The sequence below is a fragment of the Eleutherodactylus coqui genome, chromosome 5 (genome assembly GCF_035609145.1).
Source record: "Eleutherodactylus coqui strain aEleCoq1 chromosome 5, aEleCoq1.hap1, whole genome shotgun sequence".
Classification (NCBI taxonomy): domain Eukaryota; kingdom Metazoa; phylum Chordata; class Amphibia; order Anura; family Eleutherodactylidae; genus Eleutherodactylus; species Eleutherodactylus coqui.
Genome location: NC_089841.1, coordinates 13,696,145 through 13,723,239, shown reverse-complemented (window position 1 = coordinate 13,723,239; position 27,095 = coordinate 13,696,145). Strand labels below are relative to the sequence as shown.

At 48.7% G+C, this 27,095-nt stretch overlaps 1 protein-coding gene across 1 annotated transcript in view; it reads left to right on the top strand.

Annotated features, from left to right (window-relative positions):
- Positions 1-270: 270 nt before the first annotated feature.
- LOC136628702 (zinc finger protein 665-like) overlaps positions 271-27,095 on the top strand; it is a 46,762-nt gene continuing 19,937 nt past the window's right edge. The window contains exons 1-4 of the mRNA XM_066604806.1: positions 271-303; positions 469-594; positions 2,245-2,341; positions 3,529-4,281. Of these exons, the coding sequence (XP_066460903.1) occupies positions 271-303; positions 469-594; positions 2,245-2,341; positions 3,529-4,281 (1,009 nt within the window). The remainder of the gene's footprint in view (positions 304-468; positions 595-2,244; positions 2,342-3,528; positions 4,282-27,095) is intronic.

Sequence of the window (27,095 nt, the reverse complement as noted above, 5' to 3'; positions counted from 1 at the left end):
ATTCATACCACTCTTTTTTTAGACAGAGTAGCCCTCGACCCAAATTTACCATCTACTCACCACTCGCGCTGTACACAAATTACTCACAAGCAGTCCAATGATCAATCCGCTACTTTGGACAGATCTGGTCTTGCCCCCATTCATTGCACTGAAATCCCACCCTTTACATGATTATTGATGTCTCCAGCTTGGTTGGGGGGCATCGTGCATTCCATAAGCAGTATATGCCTTACTCTCCAGACCAGGAGTGTGTGCATGATGTTAATTATCATGGAAGGGGCAGAGCTCAGCCAGTCCGGGGAGGTAAAATGTATGCAGCACATGCCGATGGAAAACAGATTTCTGGGGAAATGTTACTCTGTAGGGAAAACGAGTGATAAATACACTTATATCCCCATGGATGGCTTGGATCAGTATATACAGTAAAATATTGGTGACAGATTCTCTTTAATGTCTCCCCATATACAGGATTACACAGTAGTGAAAAAGACCTCTAGTGATGGCTGTCGGGCCCCTGTGTGTGATGGATGGGGAAGACCCCAGAGCCCAATCCCCGGGCCCCCACCTCACCCCCTGATACATGAGGACATCAATGTACAGAAGACTCTAGAACTCACCAACAAGATGATTGAGCTGCTGACTGGAGAGGTGACGCTGCAGGGAATGCTGGGACATTATACAGTAACAGCACTGGAGGCTTCTGGGTGATGACTGTATATTGTGTTGTCAGGTGTCTATAAGGTGTCAGGATGTCGCTCTCTATTTCTCCATGGAGGAGTGGGAGTATTTAGAAGGACACAAGGATCTATACAAGGACGCCATGATGGAGACCAGCCAGCCGCTCCCATCACCAGGTAATAGACAGGACTAAATCCACGGGGACTGTATTATCTGTATATAAAGAATGACTTCAGTGTCCGTCTGTGTTTCCTGCAGTTCCATCCAGTAAGAGAAGAACCCCAGAGAGATGTCCCTGTCCTCTTCTTCCACAGGACCATCAGGTAGATGGAGATGTCCTTCTGATCTGTAGAAGGCTGTGAAGCTCTTGTCTTCAGTCTTATTAGATGTCTTCTCCTTGTGTGATGAGGCCGGTGGAGATGGCAGGATTACCGCTGACCAGAGACATTACATCTTGTCTGGATCTTCTCCCAGTTTTCTGGCGGTGGAGACTGCTGGTGGGAATAAGGAGCCAACAGGTTGGATTTATATCTATCTGCTCCTTTATTTCCCTGAGACAAGCAGCGGATGTGTCTGGTAGACGCTGATCTCCTACACCGAGACAATATAAAGGATATCTAGCCATGTAGAACTTACACGTGTACATATATGGTGGATATACCACCTCTGCAACATTTTGCCTGTGCAACTACTACCGTGTTTCCCCCAAAATAAGACAGTGTCCTATATTAATTTTTGTTCAAAAAGGTTAAACTTTTTTACATGTATAGCTGCCTGGACACTATTTAAATTGACTTTTTTAATTAACTGTTAGCAGGGCTTAATTTTGGAGTAGGGCTTATATTTCAAGCATCCTCAAAAAGCCAGAAAAATCATTTTGTATCCTCAAAAATTCTTGAAAATCTTGCTGTGTCTTATTTTCAGGGTATGTCTTATTTTCAGGGAAACAGGGTAGCTACACAAGAGCCCAAACTTCCCAGACCCCCACTCCTGAATCTCCAGCAGTACAATCAGAACTATTTTCTTTACTCTTACTGTCCTTGCTAATGATGTGCTCTCCGTATACTTCTCCCCAATATCCGGCACATACTGTCCTGAGAGAGACGAGATGGAGTGAGGTTATGCTATGTACAATGATAACAAGGCATCAGAATAAGGCAAGAAGATAGTTGTGATGCTGCTATTAAAGGCTCAGCAGAAAGAGTGGTAGATTACAGGGGCTACACAGGGCACTATTACTTCGTGAGGGGCAGAAAGTGGGTGCTATTACTTTGTGGGCTGCACTGAGGGAGGATGTAAAGTTTGCAGAGACAATTCATGGCTAAAAGAGATCTTCATGGTAGTCCGGGCCCGGATAAGACAAACAAAAAAGACTGTATTCAGAGAAGATGGAATCACTGGAGGTAACTGCACTGTAAGTACTTTTCTCTATGTAGAACTAGTATCTGACTATCATCTGGTGACTTGGTTATTTAGCAGTACACTAGAGCCAAGCTGCTATATCTAGCAACTAAAGCCCTCCTGACCTATAAATTGTCTTACAGTTTGTGTGTTTGTGGGGGGCAGGTGTCCCTCTGCATGTCCATGAGGTTCATTGAGCCATCATCTAATATCTATGTCCAGCTTCTAGACCTGCAGCTATGTGGCTCAGATAACTACTCCTGTCAGGTCATTATGCCATAAAACATTCCACACGACTTCTCCAACCGTCTGCTGACTTTTACAATATTTGTCTCACAGCTTTTGTATCAGAATGAAGATCTGACCAATATTAATACTACAGAGATAAATGTGAGGGGCGATCAGCGGTGTAAAGAGGGGATTCCTACAGGTAACCGTCCAGGTGAGTAGTAACCACTAACTACAGCAGAGAAGAGTCACAGATTCTCCTCGGTCACCGGCTGCAGATAGTTATGTAGATTTATAAGCTCTGGGATCTGTCAGATTCTGTTGTATATTCCCATATTCAGCCAAATTACAACTTAAAAATCAATGAAAACCTGATACAATTGCAGGGATAACACATGATAAGACATGGACCAGATACAGAATACAGAATTTAGATACACCTATAACAAAATGCGGGTGGTGAAGACATGGTCCCAGATAACAGAACATGGATAAATAAGCTTGGATAAAAAAATGGATGCACTTGAGACGAGGATCCACTAAGAGGAGCCATCTTGCGAACAAATTGAAGATCGAGGTTCAACATAGAACGAGGAGATATAAATCCAAGTAACAGACTTCTGTACGGGGACACATAGGCTCAGGTAACGAAATCCAGAATGCAGAGACATAGGCCTAGGTAACAGACTCCTGACTGCAGAGAAATAGGCCCAGGTAATGGAATCCAGAGCGTAGAAACATAGACCCAGATAACAGAATACAGAACATGGAAGTCATGTCTGCCCTGAATGCAAAACGCACCATGTCCAGGATGAATGCGAGGCTGTGTTCACAATAGAATCAAAACAAAAGAATGAAGGGATAACCTCACCCTGATTTCTAGGAATAGCACTGCCAGAAAGTGAGGTAATCGCCTTGATAAAGGCGGCCTCACGTCCCGTGCCTCGGCCACTAACTTTTACACCTAGCAGAAAAAAAACACACACAGACAACCAAAGCACCACTGCATTAAGGCAGAAATAAACAACAAGAACATTACTTAGCTTTAGCAGCAGAACTCCAAAGAGCATAACCTCACTCCAACAGAGCTGAGACAATAATCAGGACACCTAGACCCAGGAGCAGACCTAAATAATGACCAATGCAATGTCACTGTACAAACAGGTCTTCAGAAACACCATCATCAAACAACAACAGTAAAATGAGTTTTATTCTTGGCAGATAACCGTATCGGGAGCTCTGAGGGATGTCTGATATCTGCTGACTGTAAAACAGAAGATTGTGGTATCACACAAGATACAGATGAGGAACCTGCCATTATCTCAGATGTCTCCTCAGCCCTTCACAGCAAAGATCCATCATCTGATCCTCTTATACAGGGCCCATCTTCTGATTCATCACAGACTGAGAAGCAGAAGAAAAGTAACAGAAGGGGAGAGCATCAGAGAACTCATACAGGGGAAAAGTCATATTCATGTTCAGAATGTGGGAAATGTTTTACTAAGAATAGAAATCTTGTTACACATCAGAGAATTCACACAAGAGGGAAGCCGTATTCATGTTCAGAGTGTGGAAAATGTTTTACACGAAAATCACATCTTAGTGTACATCAACGTCGTCACACAGGGACAGAGCCATATTCATGTTCAGAATGTGGGGAACGTTTTTGTGTGAAATCACATCTTCTTGTACATCAGAGATTTCACACTGGGGAGAAGCCATTTGCATGTTCAGAATGTGGGAACCGTTTTACTGTGAAATCACATCTTGTCATACATCAGAGAATTCACACAGGGGAGAAGCCATTTTCATGTTCAGAATGTGGGAAACGTTTTAAAGTGAAATCAGATCTTGTTACACATCAGAGAATTCACACAGGGGTGAAACCATTTGTATGTTTAGAATGTGGGAAATGTTTTACTCAGAAAGCACACCATGCCAAACATCATAGAACTCACACAGGGAAGAGAGTACTTTAACGTGCAGGAAGGGAGAAATATTCTTCTAGTAAATCAGATCTTGTTAGACATTAGAGAATTCACACGGGAGGCAACCCATTTTCATCTTGAAGTTGCGTACACATATACGGGAGCGAGTTGCGCCGGAGATTCTCAGGTGCAACTGGCATCAGACAGCAGACTGACACCCTGTCCTGTGCTATCTGACAGGCGGAACACCACACATCTACATGTACTATTCTCATCTGAGATTTGGACAAGAATAGGATGTGCAGCGGCTTTTTAAGCTCTGACTATTGCTTAAGTGAAAAAATTGCTACTGTGAATGAACTCATTCAAATGAATGGTTTCTGTTCCTACACAAATTCCGTCTATCTTGGACAGAACTCACACAGGTATATTGCCGTGAGAATACAGGCTCACATTGTAGGAATGTTTTTCCTCAGAAATCAATTCTTAGGCCTAGCAGGACTCACACAGAAAAGTATCTTTTTTTTGACGGGCTGGTTCAAACTTGTACTTTTTGTCAATAAAACAAGTTTAAAGTAGAAGTTACCATCAAAGTAAAGTGAGATGTCACGGAAGAGAAAGGGAAGCAATTCAGAGAACTAAATGTATAGAATTACCAATAAACATCTGTAATCCAGATAACACATCTATCATTATGGATGAAGACAACATAAAGCGTCTTCTCCAAATATACAAACTCTTATTATTCCGGCAGGATACAATAAAGTGACCTACAGCATTCACATGTAACATGAATGAGAGCGCTATTGGTCAGATGAGAGGGGATTATATAGCATCAGGCTGAGCAACTGTCTGTATATCACAGAATCCAAGAAATTACACCCACTTGGAAGGAAGATATTTAGCAAGATTATTCATGGATCACAGAAATCACTGCTGTACATTATTAACTAGAGATGAGCGAACGTACTCGTCCGAGCTTGATATTCGTGCGAATATCAGGGTGTTCGGGATGCTCGTTACTCGTAACGAGCACCACGCGGTGTTCCGGTTACTTTTAGTTTCCTCTCTAAGACGTTAGCGCGCTTTTCTGGCCAATTGAAAGACTGGGAAGGCATTACAACTTCCCCCTGTGACGTTCCAGCCCTATACCACCCCCCTGCTGTGAGTGGCTGGGGCGATCAGATGTCACCCGAGTATAAAAGTCGGCCCCTCCCGCGGCTCGGCTCAGATGCCTTGTGAGTTAGCTGAGGGACAGTGGTATCGTGCTGGAGCTGCTGTAGGGAGAGCGTTAGGAGTTAGTGTAGGCTTCAAGAACCCCAACGGTCCTTCTCAGGGCCACATCTACTAGTGTGCAGTACTGTGTTAGCACTGTAATTTTATTTTTTTTTTCAAAATTGGATCTGCAGAGCATTGCGCCCTGCAATAGGGACAGAAGTGATGGTTAGGCAGGGAGAGTGTTAGCAGTGAGTGTAGGCTTCAAGAACCCCAACGGTCCTTTCTAGGGCCACATCTATCCGTGTGCAGTACTGTCCAGGCTGCTGTTAGCAGTGTTGCATTTTTTTTTTTCTTCTCAAAACCGGCTGTGCAGACCATTGCACCCGGCATTAATACTACAGGGATAGAATTGTGTAGGCAGGGCCAGAAGACATACATTATTCATTGAATAGACGCAGTGTGGCTTGTCCTTTGAAAAACAAGGGAAAAAATTCTATTTCGCCTGCCTCTGACAGTCCTCAGGGCTCTGGGTACGTGTGTGCTGCGTGCAGAACGTTAAAAAAAATCAGACGCAGCCAGCTACGTTTTACTGCAGGCTTGCGCCAATTTTTTTCCTGCATGGGAAATCCCTGATCTGCTGTAGCGAATAACTTTGCATCACTGCAGTTCTCTGACACATTTGCAGGGCCACAACACAGTTATTACACTTAGTAGTATTCATTGAATACACGCAGTGTGGCTTGTCCTTTTGAAAAACAAGGGAAAAAATTCTATTTTGGCTGCAGGCTTGCGCCAATTTTTTTCCTGCATGGGAAATCCCTGATCTGCTGTAGCGAATAACTTTGCATCACTGCAGTTCTCTGACACATTTGCAGGGCCACAACACAGTTATTAAACTTAGTAGTATTCATTGAATAGACGCAGTGTGGCTTGTCCTTTGAAAAACAAGGGAAAAAATTCTATTTCGCCTGCGTCTGACAGTCCTCAGGGCTCTGGGTACGTGTGTGCTGCGTGGAGAACGTTAAAAAATCAGACGCAACCAGCTACGTTTTACAGCAGGCTTGCGCCACTTTCTTTCCTGCCTGGGAAATCAAATCACTGGTAATACACCATGATGAGGGGTAGGGGTAGGCCTATAGGACATGGACGCGGGCGAGGACGCGGAGGCCCAAGTCAGGCTGTGGGCACAGGCCGAGCCAGTGCGGTGTCCAGGGGTAGAGGCAGGGCCAGACCGAATAATCCACCAACTGTTTCCCAAAGAGCCCCCTCGCGCCATGCCACCCTGCACAGGTCAAGGTGCTCTACGGTGTGGCAGTTTTTCACAGAGACGCCTGACGACCGACGAACAGTGGTGTGCAACCTTTGTCGCGCCAAGATCAGCTGGGGAGGCACCACCAACAGCATGCACAGGCATATGATGGCCAAGCACCCCACAAGGTGGGACGATGCCCGTTCACCGCCTCCGGTTTGCACCACTGCCTCTCCCCCTGTGCCCCAACCTGCCACTGAGATCCAACCCCCCTCTGAGGACACAGGCACTACCGTCTCCTGGCCTGCACCCACACCCTGACCTCCGCTGTCCTCGGCCCCATCCACCAATGTCTCTCAGCGTAGCGTCCAGACGTCGCTAGTGCCACAGTTTGAGCGCAAGCGCAAGTACGACGCCACGCACCCGCACGCTCAAGCGTTAAACGTGCAAATTGCAAAATTGATCAGCCTAGAGATGCTGCCGTATAGGCTTGTGGAAACGGAGGCTTTCAAAAGCATGATGGCGGCGGCTGCCCCGCGCTATTCGGTTCCCAGTCGCCACTACTTTTCCCGATGTGCCGTCCCAGGCCTGCACGACCACGTCTCCCGCAACATTGTACGCGCCCTCACCAACGCGGTTACTGCCAAGGTCCACTTAACAACAGACACGTGGACAAGCACAGGCGGGCAGGGCCACTATATCTCCCTGACGGCACATTGGGTGAATTTAGTGGAGGCTGGGACAGAGTCAGAGCCTGGGACCGCTCACGTCCTACCCACCCCCAGAATTGCGGGCCACAGCTCGGTGGTGGTATCTGCGGCGGTGTATGCTTCCTCCACTAAAGCACCTTCCTCCTCCTCCTCCTCCAACGCAACCTCTGTCTCGCAATCAAGATGTGTCAGCAGCACGTCGCCAGCAGTCGGTGTCACGCGGCGTGGCAGCACAGCGGTGGGCAAGCGTCAGCAGGCCGTGCTGAAACTACTCAGCTTAGGAGAGAAGAGGCACACGGCCCACGAACTGCTGCAGGGTCTGACAGAGCAGACCGACGGCTGGCTTGCGCCGCTGAGCCTCCAACCGGGCATGGTCGTGTGTGACAACGGCCGTAAGCTGGTGGCGGCTCTGCAGCTCGGCAGCCTCACGCACGTGCCATGCCTGGCCCATGTCTTTAATTTGGTGGTTCAGCGCTTTCTGAAAAGTTACCCCCACTTGTCATACCTGCTCGGAAAGGTGCGCCAGCTCTGCGCACATTTCCGCAAATCCCACACGCACGCTGCCACCCTGCGGACACTGCAACATAGGTTTAATCTGCCAGTGCACCGACTGCTGTGCGACGTGCCCACACAGTGGAACTCTACGCTCCACATGTTGGCCAGACTCTATGAGCAGCGTAGAGCTACAGTGGAATACCAACTCCAACTTGCGCGGCGCAGTGGGAGTCAGCCTCCTCAATTATTTACAGAAGAGTGGGCCTGGTTGGCAGCCATCTGCCAGGTCCTTGGAAAATTTGAGGAGTCTACCCAGGTGGTGAGCGGCGATGCTGCAATCATTAGCGTCACCATTCCTCTGCTATGCATCTTGAGAAGTTCCCTGCAAAGCATAAAGGCAGACGCTTTGCGCTCGGAAACAGCTGGGGGAAGACAGTATGTCGCTGGATAGTCAGAGCACCCTCCTGTCTATATCTCAGCGCGGTGAGGAGGAGGAGGAGGAGGAAGAAGATGAGGAGGAGGGGGAAGAGACATCATGGCCCACTGCTGACGGTACCCATGCTGCTTGCCTGTCATCCTTTCAGCGTGTATAGCCTGAGGAGGAGGAGGAGGATCCTGAAAGTGATCGTCCTAGTGAGGACAGCCATGTGTTGCGTACAGGTACCCTGGCACACATGGCTGACTTCATGTTAGGATGCCTTTCTCGTGACCCTCGCGTTACACGCATTCTGGCCACTACGGATTACTGGGTGTACACACTGCTCGACCCACGGTGTAAGGAGAGCCTTTGCACTCTCATTCCTGAAGAGGAAAGGGGTTCGAGAATGATGCTATACCACAGGGCGCTGGTGGACAAACTGATGGTAAACTTCCCATCCGACAGCGCTAGTGGCAGAAGGCGCAGTTCCGAGGGCCAGGTAGCAGGGGAGGCGCAGAGATCATGCAGCATGTACAGCGCAGGCAGGGGAACATTCTCCTAGGCCTTTGCCAGCTTTATGGCTCTCCAGCGAGACTGTGTCACCGCTCCCCAGTCAAGGCTGAGTCTGCGGGAGCACTGTAAAAGGATGGTGAGGGAGTACGTAGCCGATCGCACAACCGTCCTCCGTGACGCCTCTGCCACCTACAACTACTGGGTGTCGAAGCTGAACACGTGGCCTGAACTCGCGCTGTATGCCCTGGAGGTGCTTGCTTGTCCTGCGGCTAGCGTCTTGTCAGAGAGTGTGTTTAGTGTGGCTGGGGGAATCATCACGGATAAGCGTACCCACCTGTCAACCGACAGTGCCGACAGGCTTACACTCATCAAGATGAACAAAGCCTGGATTTCCCCAGACTTCTCTTCTGCACCAGCGGACAGCAGCGATACCTAAGCAATACGTATTCTGCACCCGCGGATGGAAGCATCGTTCTCTCTCACCATCCAAAAGGGGACATTTCTGCTTCATCAATCTGTGTATAATATTCCTCCTCCTCCTCCTCCTGCTCCTCCTCCTGAAACCTGACGTAATCAGGCCGAACGGGCAATTTTTCTTAGGGCCACAAGGCTCACTCATATAATTTTTCTAAACAATTTTTATACGTTTCAATGCTCTTAAAAGCGTTGAAACTTTAACTTGAACCAATTTTTCGTTAAACTGGGCTGCCTCCAGGCCTAGTTACCACTTAAGCCACATTAACCAAAGCGATTAATAGGTTTCACCTGCCCTCTTGGTTGGCCATGGCCAATTTTTTGGATGTACATTAGTACTGTTGATACAGCAATTTTTGTGGCCCCTCGCCTACAGTGTAATCATAGCAATTTCTATGTTCTTCGCCTGCACTCATGGTACAGAAAGGTGTGTGGGGTTGGCCTACACTTTAGCTACATAAATGTAACTTGTGCCTTGTCTATACTGCAGCTACTGAAATGGAACGAAGACTGCGCTCCCACTATACTGCTGCTTCGGAATTGTTACTGGGGCCTGTCTTGAGTGCTACTATTACTGAAATGGAACGCATACTGTGCTCCCCCTATAATGCTGCTAGTGATATGTTAGTGGGGCCTGTCCTAATGCTACGGCTGAAATGTTACTAATTCTGGGCTCTGCCTATACCGCTGCTAATGGTATGTCTCTGGGGTGTGGAAACAGAGGCTTCCCAAAGACATGATGGCGGCGAGGCCATTTCCCACCAACGCTGTTACTGTTCAGGTGCATATAACCACGGACACGTGGAGAGGACACGTAGCGCCTCAAAAACATCCCCCGCCACAGCCCACTTAATCCTGGCCACATTCCGAAAACCAACAAAATAAAACCGCGCTACTAGGTCCGCAGTCACCAACACATTACCACTGACTGGGGCATGCAGCGTGGGCCGAAGCCCACCTGCATTAAGCACGACATTACTACCTCAGCTGTGTTGGGCAATGCAATGGGATATTTCTATGTACCGCCGGTGGCTTCCAGGGAGCCACCCATGCTGTCGGTCGACAGGGACTTCACAATAGGGAGTTGTACCTGCCTGTGTCTATGAATTAAAAAGCCCGGTCTGACTGGGGCATGCAGAGACACCTTGACAGAATGAATAGTGTGTGGCACATAGGTTCCCCATTGCTATGCCCACATGTGCAGCTCCTGATGGCGGTGGCACAGGATTCTATTTCTCATTGCTTCTGTACAGCATTGTGGGCTATCGCCCCGCCCCTTTTAAAGAGGGTCGCTGCCTAGCCGTGCCAACCCTCTGCAGTGTGTGCCTGCGGTTCCTCGTCATGGCAGACGCACTTCTAAATAGACATGAGGGTGGTGTGGCATGAGGGCAGCTGAAGGCTGCGCAGGGACACTTTGGTGTGCGCTGTGGGGGGGAGGGGGGGCGGTTGGGCAGCATGTAACCCAGGAGAAGTGGCAGCGGAGTGTCATGCAGGCAGTGATTGTGCTTTGTTGGAGGTAGTGTGGTGCTTAGCTAAGGTATGCCATGCTAATGAGGGCTTTTCAGAAGTAAAAGTTTTTGGGAGGGGGGGGGGCCCACTCTTGCAGCTATTGTGGCTTAATAGTGGGACCTGTGAACTTGAGATGCAGCCCAACATGTAGCCCCTCGCCTGCCCTATCCGTTGCTGTGTCGTTCCCATCACTTTCTTGAATTGCCCAAATTTTCACACAAGGAAACCTTAGCGAGCATCGGCGAAGTACAAAAATGCTCGGGTCGCCCATTGACTTCAATGGGGTTCGTTACTCGAAACGAACCCTCGAGCATCGCGAAAAGTTCGTCCCGAGTAACGAGCACCCGAGCATTTTGGTGCTCGCTCATCTCTATTATTAACGTATAACATAACTTTTATTAAATAATTTAAAATATCCAGGAGCAAAGAAAACGTAGAAAAAGACAGATGAAAAAAGAGGAAAGCCTTATAAAGGCCTTTAATGCCCTGCGGTATCCTCAAACAATATGGAGCACACGCCGCGAAAAGGGCGACCCCCCCCCATGCTGGAACCCTATATACCCCTATTATGTCCTAGATTAAGGGGGAAAAAAAGACAAAAAGAAGGAGGAAACACAAAGAGGACTTGAAATAAGGAAATAATCTAAATGGTCTTTTTAGGTTTACCATCTAAGAGCACAGCTAAAGACGTGCGCAGAGTAGAATCAACCACCGTGCAGAATGTTTCCAATAATCACAGAATGGCCTTGTTATTAGGCAGGAACAATACTCCATAATACACTACATATGAGAGACGATGAGGATCATATGTAAATACGTGAATCTTTTTCTGTTTCTTTGGACCGTCTTGGATATTTTTTAATTATTTAAAAAAAGTTATTTTTTACGAGGAGCAATTGTCCAACCGCATTATCTCTGGATACCAAAAAACTGATTCAGCAGCTGGCATGAAGATATGGACTTCCATGACAGATGTTCTCTCCTTGATCCTGGACTTAGGTGGAGACGGCACGGCCGGGGTCCCTATAGTTCATTTTGAAGGCTTTTTTGCACTTAGGTAAAAAATCCTTCAAGCTAAGCAGAATTTTTTATAGTTCTTTTAGCATCGAAATGATATTGAAGATAAAATGAAGGAAAAGATGGTGGAAATAAATGATTTCATACTATAATTATGTGTATAGAATATTTTACATTGATACATATAACGGCTTCTAATAACTTGTTTCTCATTATTAATAAAAGCTTATATCTATAAACGTAGCTGCTTGTACTGGAGCCGATCCTCTTCCTTTAGTTTCACAAGGCTTTTATCGAATAACCATTACTTGATTTTACAACACAGTGCTTGTTTACCCACCCAAGGCCATGGTAGACAGCAGTACAACTAATTAACCCATGTACCATAATAGTAATAATGGAACAGCTTTACCATTGCAGTCTAGCACTGAAATATGCAAAATAAGTGAAGGCACTCAAGTTTCAAGTAAATAGATTTTTGCCTAATGAAAACAGGCCGGTTCAAAAAACTATAACAATTAACTAAAAAAACATACAGAGAAAAAAAGAAAACATAAGGAAGAAGTATTCCAGGCAGTCAGGGGCATAATTGCAACCAAGGTATCCTCAAACAATATGGAGCACCCGCCGCGAAAAGGACGACCCCCATGCTGGAACCTCACCCTATATATCCCTATTATGTCCTAGATTAAGGACAAAAAGATTTCCCCCCACCGGACCGTTCTGACCAGATATTTATGAGGTGTTAGGACGAGTGGATGTGTGAGGGCACACAAGTTGACCCGGCTGAGGATACTCTTGAGAGACCACCAGTAGAGAGGACCATCTGATCATCCGACAAGGTGGTGCCATTGTTACAGTCTGCTATGTCTGTTGGAGCCATTTCCAGGCACTCAGCTGAAGGACATTTGGTCTCACATCACCTATTACATGTACGGCCTTTGACACCCACCCACCATCGCCTCCGTTTGCAGTGGTGTCGTGAACGATTAAACTGGATTGTTGCGTAGTGGAACAGGGTTGTCTTCAGCAATAATCCAGATTTAGTTTGGGCACTGAGGACAGTTGTGTTTGTGTCTCGAGATCTAGGGGGTGAGAGACGCAATCCTGCCTTTGCTGTGGAGCGGCACACTGCCGCCACTGTTGTTGTGATGGTTGGTGGGCCATCACATCTGACAGTCGGTCATCCCTAGTAGTTCAGCGATATGTTCAGGACATCCTGCAGCCACATGTGTTGCCTCTCATGGTGGCTTTCAAAAGGCAGCGGGAGAATGCTCTGTCGCACACCCAAAGGGGGGGGGGGGGGGAGTCATAGGAATGCTTCTACAATATTGCTGCATTACTGTGGCCATCTAGTTGCCATATTTATTGCCCATAGAACATGCATGGGGCCATCTGGGATGCCAACTTTGACAGCTTATGAGTTTGCACGATCTAGAGGCTCAGTTACAACGAATGTGGAGCAATATGCCATGATATACCATACAGAAGCTGTATGTCTCCACGCCCATGTATGTATCACATCTTGTATCCAAGCTACAGGTGGTACAACACAGTACTAGATCCTCCGCACACCCGCCCCTATTAAATCTTGTATCTAAGCTAGAGGTGGCCCAGCAGGGTACTGAAGCCTGCACGCCCACCCATATCACATCTTGTATCCAAGCTAGAGGTGGTACAACAAGGTACTGGAGCCTCCATGCCCATGTGTATCACATCTTGTGTCCAAGCTAGAGGCAGTACAACAGGGTACTGGAGCCTCCACGCCCATGTGTATCACATCTTGTATCCCAGTTAGAGGCGATACAACAGGGTAGTAGAGCCTCCATGCCTGCCTGTATCACATCTTGTATCCAAGCTAGAGACGGTACAACAGGGTACTAGAGCCTCCACTCCCATGTGTATCACATCTTGTATCCAAGCTAGAGACGGTACAACAGGGTACTAGAGCCTCCACTCCCATGTGTATCACATCTTGTATCCAAGCTAGAGGCGGTACAACAGGATACTAGAGCCTCCCTACAATGGGTCGGTTCTCCACAATAAATTCTCCCTTTGCTCTGATATTGTGATCACTTATATTAATGTTACAAATAGAGATGAGCGAACGTACTCGTCCGAGCTTGATACTCGTTCGAGTATTAGGGTGTTCGAGATGCTCGTTACTCGAGACGAGTACCACGCGATGTTCGAGTTACTTTCACTTTCATCTCTGAGACATTTGCGCGCTTTTCTGGCCAATAGAAAGACATGGAAGGTATTACAACTTCCTCCTGTGACATTCCAGCCCTATACCACCCCCCTGCAGTGAGTGGCTGGGGAGATCAGGTGACACCCGAGTATTAAAATCTGCCCCGCCCGCGGCTCACCACAGAAGCATTCTGACATAGATCAGGGAAAGTGCTGTCTTGCTTTAGCTGCTATAGGGAGAGTGTTAGGTGTTATATTCGTCTTGAAGAACCCCAACGGTCCTTCTTAGGGCCACATCTGACCGTGTGCAGTACTGTTGAGGCTGCTTTTAGCAGTGTTGCACATTTTTTTATTTTTTTTGTATATCGGCGTGCAGAGCATTGCGTCCTCAGTCTGCAGTCATTTTACAGAGTATAGGGGCAGTACTGGTGGGGCAGGGACAGTGAAAAAGGTGAAAGAGATGTACTGTCTATATAGGCAGTGGGCTTTTTCAAAAAAATTGGGGAAAAATATTATATTTGGGCTGCCTGTGACCGTCTTCAGTGTACTGCGTGTCTGCTGGGGGTAGTAGTCCTAATTAATACGCAGCTAAGCATTACAGCAGGCTTGCGCAAAATTGTTTCCTGGCTCTGCTGTGCCGGTTACATCACCGCCGTCATAGCGCCAGAGGGAAACAGTATACATAATATACGCTGCATACAGTATCTGTCTGGTGTTTCAGCTCACCATTTAAAAAAATAGAAGCAAAATACTTAAGGCCTACCACTGCCTTTTGGCCACTTGACTGCTTCTGCGCTGTGAATTCCACTAGCTCAGTCATACGCACCGACGTCTCACTACAGGCATGCGCAAAATTGTTTCCTGGCTCTGCTGTGCCCGTTACATCACCGCCGTCATAGCGCCAGAGGGAAACAGTATACATATATACGCTGCATACAGTATCTGTCTGGTGTTTCAGCTCACCATTTTAAAAAATAGAAGCAAAATACTTAAGGCCTACCACTAGCCTTTGGCCACTTGACTGCTTCTGCGCTGTGAATTCCACTAGCTCAGTCATACGCACCTATGTCTCACTACAGCCTTGCGCATAATTGTTTCCTGGCTCTGCTGTGCGTTCCGTAAGCGAAGTCAGCCTCCAACCACAGGCCAATAAGCGGCACATTTAATTACAGCATTCTGTTTCTGCTCTACTCGTAATACACCATGCTGAGGGGTAGGGGTAGGCCTAGAGGACGTGGACGCGGGCGAGGACGCGGAGGCCCAAGTCAGGGTGTGGGCACAGGCCGAGCTCCTGATCCAGGTGTATCGCAGCCGACTGCTGCGGGATTAGGAGAGAGGCAAGTTTCTGGTGTCCCCAGATTCATCTCACAATTAATGGGTCCACGCGGTAGACCTTTATTAGAAAATGAGCAGTGTGAGCAGGTCCTGTCGTGGATGGCAGAAAGTGCATCCAGCAATCTATCGACCACCCAGACTTCTACGCCGTTCACTGCTGCAACTCTGAATCCTCTGGCTGCTGCTCCTCCTTCCTCCCAGCCTCCTCACTCCATTACAATGACACATTCTGAGGAGCAGGCAGACTCCCAGGAACTGTTCTCGGGCCCCTGTCCAGAATGGGCAGCAATGGTTCCTCTCCCACTGGAGGAGTTTGTCGTGACCGATGCCCAACCTTTGGAAAGTTCCCGGGGTCCGGGGGATGAGGCTGGGGACTTCCGGCAACTGTCTCAAGAGCTTTTAGTGGGTGAGGAGGACGATGACGATGAGACACAGCTGTCTATCACTCAGATAGTAGTAATTGCAGTAAGTCCGAGGGAGGAGCGCACAGAGGATTCGGAGGAAGAGCAGCTGGACGATGAGGTGACTGACCCCACCTGGTTTGCTAAGCCTACTGAGGACAGGTCTTCAGAGGGGGAGGCAAGTGCAGCAGCAGGAAGGTTGGAAGAGCAGTGTGGTGGCCAGGGGTAGAGGCAGGGCCAGACCGAATAATCCACCAACTATTTCCCAAAGCGCCCCCTCGCGCCATGCCACCCTGCAGAGGCCGAGGTGCTCAAAGGTGTGGCAGGTTTTCACTGAGAGTGCAGACGACCGACGAACTGTGGTGTGCAAGGTTTGTCGCGCCAAGATCAGCCGGGGAGCCACCACCACCTGCCTCACCACCACCAGCATGCGCAGACATATGATGGCCAAGCACCCCACAAGGTGGGACGAAGGCCGTTCACTGCTTCTGGTTTGCACCACTGCCTCTCCCACTGTGCCCCAACCTTGCCACTGAGATCCAACCCCCCTCTCAGGACACAGGCACGACCGTCTCCCGGCCTGCACCCACACCCTCACCTCCGCTGTCCTCGGCCCCATCCAGCAATGTCTCTCAGCGCAACGTCCAGCCGTCGCTAGCGCAACTGTTTGAGCGCAAGCACGCCGCCACGCACCCGCACGCTCAAGCGTTAAACATGCACATAGCCAAATTGATCAGCCTGGAGATGCTGCCGTATAGGCTTGTGGAAACGGAGGCTTTCAAAAACATGATGGCGGCGGCGGCCCCGCGCTACTCGGTTCCCAGTCACCACTACTTTTCCTGATGTGCCGTCCCAGCCCTGCACGACCACGTCTCCCGCAACATTGTACGCGTCCTCACCAACGCGGTTACTGCCAAGGTCCACTTAACAACGGACACGTGGACAAGCACAGGCGGGCAGGGCCACTATATCTCCCTGACGGCACATTGGGTGAATTTAGTGGAGGCTGGGACCGAGTCAGAGCCTGGGACCGCTCACGTCCTACCCACCCCCCGAATTGCGGGCCCCAGCTCGGTGCTGGTATCTGCGGTGGTGTATGCTTCCTCCACTAAACCACCCTCCTCCTCCTACGCAACCTCTGTCTCGCAATCAAGATGTGTCAGCAGCAGCACGTCGCCAGCAGTCGGTGTCGCGCGGCGTGGCAGCACAGCGGTGGGCAAGTGTCAGCAGGCCGTGCTTAAACTACTCAGCTTAGGAGAGAAGAGGCACACGGCCCACGAAGTGCTGCAGGGTCTGACATAGCAGACCGACCGCTGGCTTTCGCCACTGAGCCTCCAACCGGGCATGGTCGTGTGTGACAACGGCCGTAACCTGGTGGCGGCTCTGCAGCTCGGCAGCCTCACGCACGTGCCATGCCTGGCCCATGTCTTTAATTTGGTGGTTCAGCGCTTTCTGAAAAGCTACCCACGCTTGTCAGACCTGCTCGGAAAGGTGCGCCAGCTAGCGCACATTTCCGCAAGTCCAAGACGGACGCTGCCACCCTGCGGACCCTGCAACATCGGTTTAATCTGCCAGTGCACCGACTGCTGTGCGACGTGCCCACACGGTGGAACTCTACGCTCCACAAGTTGGCCAGGCTCTATGAGCAGCGTAGAGCTATAGTGGAATACCAACTCCAACATGGGCGGCGTAGTGGGAGTCAGCCTCCTCAATTCTTTACAGAAGAGTGGGCCTGGTTGGCAGACATCTGCCTGGTCCTTGGAAACTTTGAGGAGTCTACCGAGATGGTGAGCGGCGATGCTGCAATCATTAGCGTCACCATACCTCTGCTATGCCTCTTGAGAAGTTCCCTGCAAAGCATAAAGGCAGACGCTTTGCGCTCGGAAACGGAGCAGGGGAAGACAGTATGTCGCTGGATAGTCAGAGCACCCTCATGTCTATATCTTAGCGCATTGAGGAGGATGAGGGGGAGGAGCATGAGGAGCAGGGGGAAGAGACAGCTTGTCCCACTGCTGAGGGTACCCATGCTGCTTGCCTGTCATCCTTTCAGCGTGTATGGCCTGAGGAGGAGGAGGAGGAGAAGGAGGAGGAGGATCCTGAAAGTGATCTTCCTAGTGAGGACAGCCATGTGTTGCGTACAGGTACCCTGGCACACATGGCTGACTTCATGTTAGGATGCCTTTCTCGTGACCCTCGCGTTACACGCATTCTGGCCACTACGGATTACTGGGTGTACACACTGCTCGACCCACGGTATAAGGAGAACCTTTCCACTCTCATGCCCGAAGAGGAAAGGGGTTCAAGAGTGATGCTATACCACAGGACCCTGGCGGACAAACTGATGGTAAAATTCCCATCCGACAGCGCTAGTTGCAGAAGGCGCAGTTCCGAGGGCCAGGTAGTAGGGGAGGCACGGAGATCAGGCAGCATGTACAGCACAGGCAGGGGAACACTCTCCAAGGCCTTTGACAGCTTTATGGCTCCCCAGCAAGACTGTGTCACCGCTCCCCATTCAAGGCTGAGTCGGCGGGAGCACTGTAAATGGATGGTGAGGGAGTACGTAGCCGATCGCACGACCATCCTCCGTGACGCCATTGCTCCCTACAACTACTGGGTGTCGAAGCTGGACACGTGGCCTGAACTTGCGCTGTATGCCCTGGAGGTGCTTGCTTGTCCCGCGGCTAGCGTCTTGTCAGAGAGGGTGTTTAGTGCGGCTGGGGGAATCATCACGGATAAACGTACCCGCCTGACAACCGACAGTGCCGACAGGCTTACACTCATAAAGATGAACAAAGCCTGGATTTCCCCAGACTTCTCTTCTCCACCAGCGGACAGCAGCGGTACCTAAACAATATGTAGGCTGCACCCGCGGATGGAAGCATCGTTCTCTATCACCATCAAAAACGGGGACCTTTTAGCTTCATCAATCTGTGTATTATATTCATCCTCCTCCTCCTGAAACCTCACGTAATCACGCCGAACGGACAATTTTTCTTAGGCCCACAAGGCTCAGTCATATTACTTTTGTAAACAATGTTTATACGTTTCAATGCTCATTAAAGCATTGAAACTTTCACCTGAACCAATTTTTATTTTAACTGGGCTGCCTACAGGCCTAGTTACAAATTAAGCCACAGTAACCAAAACGATTAATGGGTTTCACCTGCCCTCTTGGTTGGGCATGGGCAATTTTTCTGAGGTCCATTAGTATTGTTGGTACACCAATTTTTTTGGACAATCGCCTACAGTGTAATCCTAGTAATTTTTATGGGCTTCGCCTGCACTCATGGTACAGCAAGGTGTGTGGGGTTGGCCTACACTTTTGCTACATAAATGTAACTGGGGCCTTGTCTATACTGCAACTACTGAAATGTGAAAGAGACTGTTATCTCCCTAAACTGCTGCAACGGGAATGTTACTGTGGCCTGTCTTGACTGCTACTACTACTGAAATGGAACTAAGACTGTGCTCCCCCTATACTGCTGCCAGTGATATGTCACTGGGGCCTGTCTTGACTGCTACTACTACTGAAATGGAACTAATACTATGCTCCCCCTATACTGCTGCTAGTGATATGTTACTGGGGCCTGTCTCTAATGCTACCGCTGAAATGTTACTAATTCTAGGCTCTGCCTATACCGCTGCTAATGCTGTGTCACTGGGGTGTGGAAACGGAGGCTTCCCAAAGACATGATGGCGGCGAGGCCATTTCCCACCAATGCGGTTACTGTTAAGGTGCATATAACCCCGGACACGTGGAGAGGACACGTAGTGCCTCAAAAACATCCCCCTCCTCCAACAATGAAAACATTCTTGGCAAATACCTTTGCATTGGTCCGTCTGGTGGCAGTCCAAGAATTTCACCTTTAAGGACACAACAAGAGAGACCCCCCACGGCCCACTTAATCCTGGCCACATTCCAAAAACCAACTAAATAAAACCGCGCTACTAGGTCCGCACTCGCCACCACATTCCCACCAACGCGGTTACTGTTAAGGTACATATTACCAGTCTGACTGGGGCATGCACTGTGGGCCGAAGCTCACCTATATTGTATCTGACGTTAGCTCTGCTGAGCAGGGCACTGCAATGGGATACATTTATGTACCGCCGATGGGTTCCAGGGAGCCACCCATGCTGTGGGTCCACAGGGACTTCACATTAGGGATTTGTACCTGCCAGTGTCTATGTATTAAAAACCCCGGTCAGACTGGGGCATGCAGTGTGGGCCGAAGCCCACCTGCGTTTAATCTGACGTTACCTCAGCTGTGATGGGCAATGCAATGGGATACATTTATGTACCGCCGATGGGTTCCAGGGAGCCACCCATGCTGTGGGTCCACAGGGACTTCACATTAGGGATTTGTACCTGCCAGTGTCTATGTATTAAAAACCCCGGTCAGACTGGGGCATGCAGTGTGGGCCGAAGCCCACCTGCGTTTAATCAGACGTTACCTCAGCCGTGCTGGGCAATGCAATGGGATTTATTTATGTAACGCCGGTGGCTTCCTGGGACCCACCGATGCTGTCGGTCCACACGGAGTTGTACCTGCCTGTGTCTACTTATAAAAAACCCCGGTCTGACTGGGGCATGCAGTGTGGGCCGAAGCCCACCTGTATTTAAAGGGGTTGTCCCGCGAAAGCAAGTGGGGTTATACACTTCTGTATGGCCATATTAATGCACTTTGTAATGTACATTGTGAGCCGTACAGAAGTTATTCACTTACCTGTTCCGTTGCTAGCGTCCTCGTCTCCATCGTGCCGTCTAATTTCAGCGTCTAATCGCCCGATTAGACGCGCTTGCGCAGTCCGGTCTTCTCCCTTCCGAATGGGGCCGCTCGTGCCGAAGAGCTGCTCCTTGTAGCTCCGCCCTGTCACGTGTGCCGATTACAGCCAATCAGGAGGCTGGAATCGGCAATGGAGCGCACAGAGCCCACAGTGCACCATGGGAGAAAACCCGCGGTGCATCGTGGGTGAAGATCCCGGCGGCCATCTTACTAAGGTAAGTAAGAAGTCGCGGGAGCGCGGGGATTCGGGTAAGTACTGGACGTTTTTTCTTTTTTACCCCTGCATCGGGTTTGTCTCGCGCCGAACGGGGGGGCTACTGAAAAAAAGAAACCCGTTGCGGCGCGGGACAACCCCTTTAATCTGACGTTAGCTCTACTATCCGGGGCACTGCATTGGGACAAACTACAGGATCAATACAGCGCTAATGAGACGTGCACAGCTCTGCTAGCATAGAAGTCTGCTGTAGGCCCGCGATTGCTGAGGGTTTGTGCAGAGGCCTATGTCCTGGGTGCAGTGAAAGTCCGCTTCCAGCCTAGGATTGGTGAAGCTGTGGGCCGAGGCCTATGTCGTGGGCGCGGTGCAAGTCTACCATGTTTGGCCGCTCAGATCAATTTTTTGTTCATGTCTTGTGTTTCCTAGGACCCACCTATGCTGTTGGTGCAAACTTAGCTCCCATCGCGGTGTTTGACGTGTCTGGCACAAAGGCACTGACTGACTTGGGTAGGGGACAGAGCACTGACGGCTTTCCCCTTGCAGTGTGGATTGAGCTATGCGACACCTTGACAGAATGAATACTGTGTGGCACATGGATTCCCCATTGCTATGCCCACGTTTGCAGCTCCTGACAGAGGTAGCACAGGATTGGAGTTCTCATTGCTTCTGTACAGCATTGTGGGCTATCGCCCAGTCCCTTTTAAAGAGGGTCGCTGCCTGGCCCTGCCAACCCTCTGCAGTGTGTGCCTCCGGTTCCTCCTCATGGCAGACGCACCTATAAATAGACATGAGGGTGGTGTGGCTATGAGGCCAGCGTGTGGCATGAGGGCAGCTGAAGGCTGCGCAGGGACACTTTGGTGTGCGCTGTGGACACTGGGTCGTGCAGGGGGGTTGGGCAGCATGTAACCCAGGAGAAGTGGCAGCGGTGTGTCCCGCAGGCAGTGATTGTGCTTTGTTGCAGGTAGTGTGGTGCTTAGCTAAGGTGTGGCTTGCTAATGGGGTTTTTTCAGAAGTAAAAACAAACCCTCTAGCATTGCGGAAAGTTCGACTCGAGTAACGAGCACCCGAGCATTTTGGTGCTCGCTCATCTCTACTCATTAACCCTTTAAGATTATGGCCCTGTTTTTTTTTCCAATTTCGTTTTTTTCTTTCCCCAGTTTAAAACTATTTTATTTATTCCAAGACCTAGCTGTATGAGGGCTTGTTTTTTAAGGGACAAGTTGATAACTTTATTCTATAGGACAGAATGATTACTAAAATACCAAATTTATATATTTTTTTTCCTGTACTGCTTTTATTTTTATAGATATGTAACTTTTTTTATTATTATTATTTTTTTGTGCCACCATCTACTGTCCGCCATAACTTTTTTATGTTTTAGTTGTGTGAGGGCTTGTTTTGTGCGGGACGTCCTGTAGTTTCTCTTGGTATTTTTGAATACATACAACTTTTTGATCGCTTTTTATTACATTTTTGTTCTTGGAGACAGGGTGACCAAAAAACACCAATTCTAGCTTTCTTTTTTTTTTTCGGATGACGTTCACTGTGCGGGGTAAATAATGCGTTGCTTTGATAGATCGAACATTTACGGATGCAGCGATATCAAATATGTATTTTTGTTTTATTACTTAGACTCATTTAAAAAAATGACCTTTTGCCATATTTTTAATAAAAAATTAGTTACAAATTTTTTTACATTTATTTTACCTTTTTTTAACCCCCATAGGAAACATGAAGATTTGATGCTCTGATTGCTCCTAAAGTGTGAGGTAATGCCATAGCATTACATCATGCTGCGATCGGACAGCCATTCTATCAAGCCACCCTGAGGGCAATGCTTAATAGACATTCTACTATGACAGCTCTGGGTCTTTTCAGAAAGCCTCCGGCTGCCATGACACCCGCACTCCTCCCTGCGATCTCATCTTAGGGGGCCGAACAGGACCCTGGAACATCTGCTGGGGGATTTAAATTCCACTGTCGGAATTTATGACGGCATTTAAAAGATTAACAGCTCCGATAGGCCACACTTCTTATGGGAGCTGTTGCTGGCGGGCGCCGGCTGTAAGAAACAGCCTGAGCCCACGTTGTGCGGTCTCTCTACATACTTACCCCGATGCTGCAGGAAGTTACTGTATGTCCTATAGTGTTATGGGGTTAAACTATTTAGGCAAGGCCCTCTTTCTATAACTGCCAAGTGAAAAATGGAAAAATACCCTGCAAATCGACTCCGTGTAAACATGGCCTTAGGCCTCATGAACACAGGTGGATTTTTGATGCGGAATCTGGAGTGGGTGTCTGCCTCCAGATTCCGCAGCAATAACCCTCCATTACATGCTATGGGAAAATGATTGTTCATGCACACGAGTGGAAACCCATTGCTGTTTCAGCTTACGGATTAAAAATCGCAGCATGCTGCTTTTTTAATGCGGATTCTGCATGGACAGCTTCCATTGAAGTCAATGGAAGCCTTGTGACCCATGGCTTGTCTGCAATTGACTTTGAGGATGGACCGCAGATTCCATAGGAATAGCAGGAGTTTAAAAAAATATCTGCACTGCGTATGTCTGACGGTGAGCCGTGGGGACCATCCGCAGTACGGAATCAAAGAGGAAAATACAGATATGCGCAGATGCCAGCTGGGCACAGGGTCGGATTCTGCTGCAGCCTCCTGCCTGTGGAATCCAACCCGTCCATGTGCCTAAGGCTTATTCAGTGTAAACCTTCTATTGCCATTGAGTTCTATAGGGTTGTAAGTCAAAAGCCGTGTCGTGTCTCCTTAAGGAGAGCACCCAAAAAGTGTGTGGAGACACCCAGGGGGTGAGTGGGTCAGGGAATGGTATAGTCTCTCCCCAAGTAGAGCACCCAGAAGGGGTGTGGGGACACTTGAAAGATGGGTAAGGAGATTTATAAGGTGATCCTAGCTCCTCTGGGAAATCTATGCAAATAAGAAAGATGGAAAAATACCCCTACAGCGCCATCTATTGGATGACAGCATTCCTTCAAATCAAATTGACTTATAACAAGCCTTAAAGGGGTTGTCCCGCGCCGAAACGGGTTTTTTTTTTTTCAACCCCCCCCCCCCGTTCGGCGCGAGACAACCCCGATGCAGGGACGTACAGACAGCTTACCGGAGCGCTTACCTTGATCCCCGCGCTCCGGTGACTTCTATACTTACCTGTGAAGATGGCCGCCGGGAACCTCTTGCTCCGTGGACCGCAGCTCTTCTGTGCGGTCCACTGCCGATTCCAGCCTCCTGATTGGCTGGAATCGGCACGTGACGGGGCGGAGCTACACGGAGCCGCTCTCTGGCACGAGCGGCTCCATAGAAGACAGCAAGAAGACCCGGACTGCGCAAGCGCGGCTAATTTGGCCATCGGAGGCCAAAAATTAGTCGGCACCAAGGAGACGAGGACGCCAGCAACGGAGCAGGTAAGTAAAAAACTTTTTATAACTTCTGTATGGCTCATAATTAATGCACAATGTATATTACAAAGTGCATTATTATGGCCATACAGAAGTGTATAACCCCACTTGCTGCCTCGGGACAACCCCTTTAACAATGATTGGGTACATAAAAAACCGAGCCAGCAGACCATGCTAAGACAGACCATGCTAAGACAGACCATGCTAAGACGAACCATGCACAGAAAGACCATGCACAGGCAGCACATGCACAGACAGCCCATGCACAGGCAGACCATGCACAGGCAGACCATGCACAGGCAGTCCATGCACAGGCAGACCATGCACAGGCAGTCCATGCACAGGCAGACCATGCACAGGCAGTCCATGCACAGGCAGACCATGCACAGGCAGTCCATGCACAGGCAGACTATTTTGGGGTGATTGCCCCTCCTCAGTGTGCAGCAGGCTTCTGGCGAAAGGCCCATTTAGACACAACGATTATCACTCAAGATCTGCTCATAAGCCGTCTTTTGAGCGATAATTGTTGTCTAACTGCACTGACATCGTGCAGCGTTTCGTAAAGCCATCGCTGATCGTTGTCTTTCAGCATATACCCAGAACCTTGCATTATTTAATGTGGTTAGAGTATTGATTATAAGTATGAAGACCTCTGATAGTAAATTTATTTTGCGTGCTGTTGCCATGTTTGGTTTCTGCGTGTTGCAGCCGTTCTGAGGTCCTTACCTCGCTTTCAGGCCAGACCAGGGTTTGGCAGTATCCTTACCTCTACTGGAGCTGAGGGGTGTAGTGGTTGCAAGAGTGAGGTCATTCCTCACCTGGTGCTGAGTAGCTCTGCTCTTATTTAAGCAGTGCTAGCATATACCCCACTGCTGGTCAATGCTTTAGTTGCCGCTGGACAGCTGCTGAGGAACTCATCCTGGCTGAAGCTCCTCCGTGCAAGCTAAGTTCTCATTTCTGCTTTGTTTGGTTTTCTGTTTCCCTTTCTTTTGTACTAGGGCTCCCTGATAGGCAATTGTCAGTGGCCCAGGCACGCGTGCGGGCCCGCACCTATCGGAGCGATCGGCCCGCCGAGTAGGCAGGGCCCCCTCACGGGTTAGGGGTTTTGTAGGGAGAGGATTTCGCGTAGTTTATGTTTCCGTTGCACTGTCGTGCCTTTTCGTTTGTTTTGGATATTGCACGTCTGGTGGGAGGCAACACTGCGTCTACACCTTGTGCTTAAAGGCACACAATGATTATCACTCGAAAGACATTTTTGAGAAATAATTGTTGCGTCTAAAACAGGCTTTAGTCTGTGAGGAGCCTATGATGTGGGCCAGAAACTGTGTCATGTCTCCTTAAGGAGAGCACCCAAAAAAGTGTGTGGAGACACATAGGGGGTGACTGGGTCAGGTGATGGTATAGTCTGTCCTCAAGGAGAGACTCCCCAAACACTCTGACTGCATATACTGCCTGCGCACGGTCTGTCTGTGCATTGTAAAGAGTAAGTCACTTTGATTTGAAAGAATGCTGCCATCCAATAGATGGCGCTGTAGATGTATTTTTCTATCTTCTTATTTGCATAGGGTAGTGAAGAAGGTGCCCACTGAGGGATCTCCGACAGATGACAGCTCAGGGGCTTTCTGCAGTGACAGGAAGAAGGCAGCATCTTGTCATTTATAGGTCGGTGTGAAGCACAGACTACGCTAAGCTTATTATTACATTCAGGACTCACTCGGGCGTACTACGATATAAATGCTCCGTATCTTTTACAAGTGTAATAAGGGGAGATGAATCGTCTTAATCTTGCAGTTTTGAAGTAAAGACGTGCAGATTATAACAGGTGCGGAATTCGAGGGATCTGAGGCAGAAATGTCAACACGGACTAATTCCTTCCCCTCTGAAAGGTCCCAAATCATCCGGGTCACCAAAAAGAGCCAGAATGACCATCACTGCTAACCCCCTCTTTCACCCCCCCGCCCGCGTCATAGGATCCCTGACTCCTCCCGCAAATGTGATCACATGACAGTGACATCATCACAGGTCCTTTACAGGCCGCTATCGGTGGAGGAATGTGTGCCCCCTCAGCTCCTATTGGTTTTTAATGAGACCCCAGCCTGCAATTACGAGCATCGGCCACTACACGGACCCGCACTCATTCATTAGGTCCTAAATAGGAAAGGTAACGGGGTCACAACTCCATTATACAATGCTAAGAGCAAAAGTAAGTGCACCCCTATGTAATGTAATCTAACTGATCTCTATGTGTGTATACTGAGGAGAATCTACCTCACCTCTATGTGTATATACTGAGAAGAATCTACCTCACCTCTGTGTGTATATACTGAGGAGAATCTACCTCACCCCTATGTGTATATACTGAGGAGAATCTACCTCACCTCTATGTGTATATACTGAGGAGAATCTACCTCACCTCTATGTGTATATACTGAGGAGAATCTACCTCACCTCTATGTGTATATACTGAGGAGAATCTACCTCACCTCTGTGTGTATATACTGAGGAGAATCTACCTCACCTCTGTGTGTATATACTGAGGAGAATCTACCTCACCTCTGTGTGTATATACTGCGGAGAATCTACCTCACCTCTATGTGTATATACTGAGGAGAATCTACCTCACCTCTATGTGTATATACTGAGGAAAATCTACCTCACCACTGTGTGTATATACTGAGGAGAATCTACCTCCCCTCTATGTGTATATACTGAGGAGAATCTACCTCACCTCTATGTGTATATACTGAGGAGAATCTACCTCACCTCTATGTGTATATACTGAGGAGAATCTACCTCACCTCTATGTGTATATACTGAGGAGAATCTACCTCACCTCTGTGTGTATATACTGAGGAGAATCTACCTCACCTCTATGTGTATATACTGAGGAGAATCTACCTCACC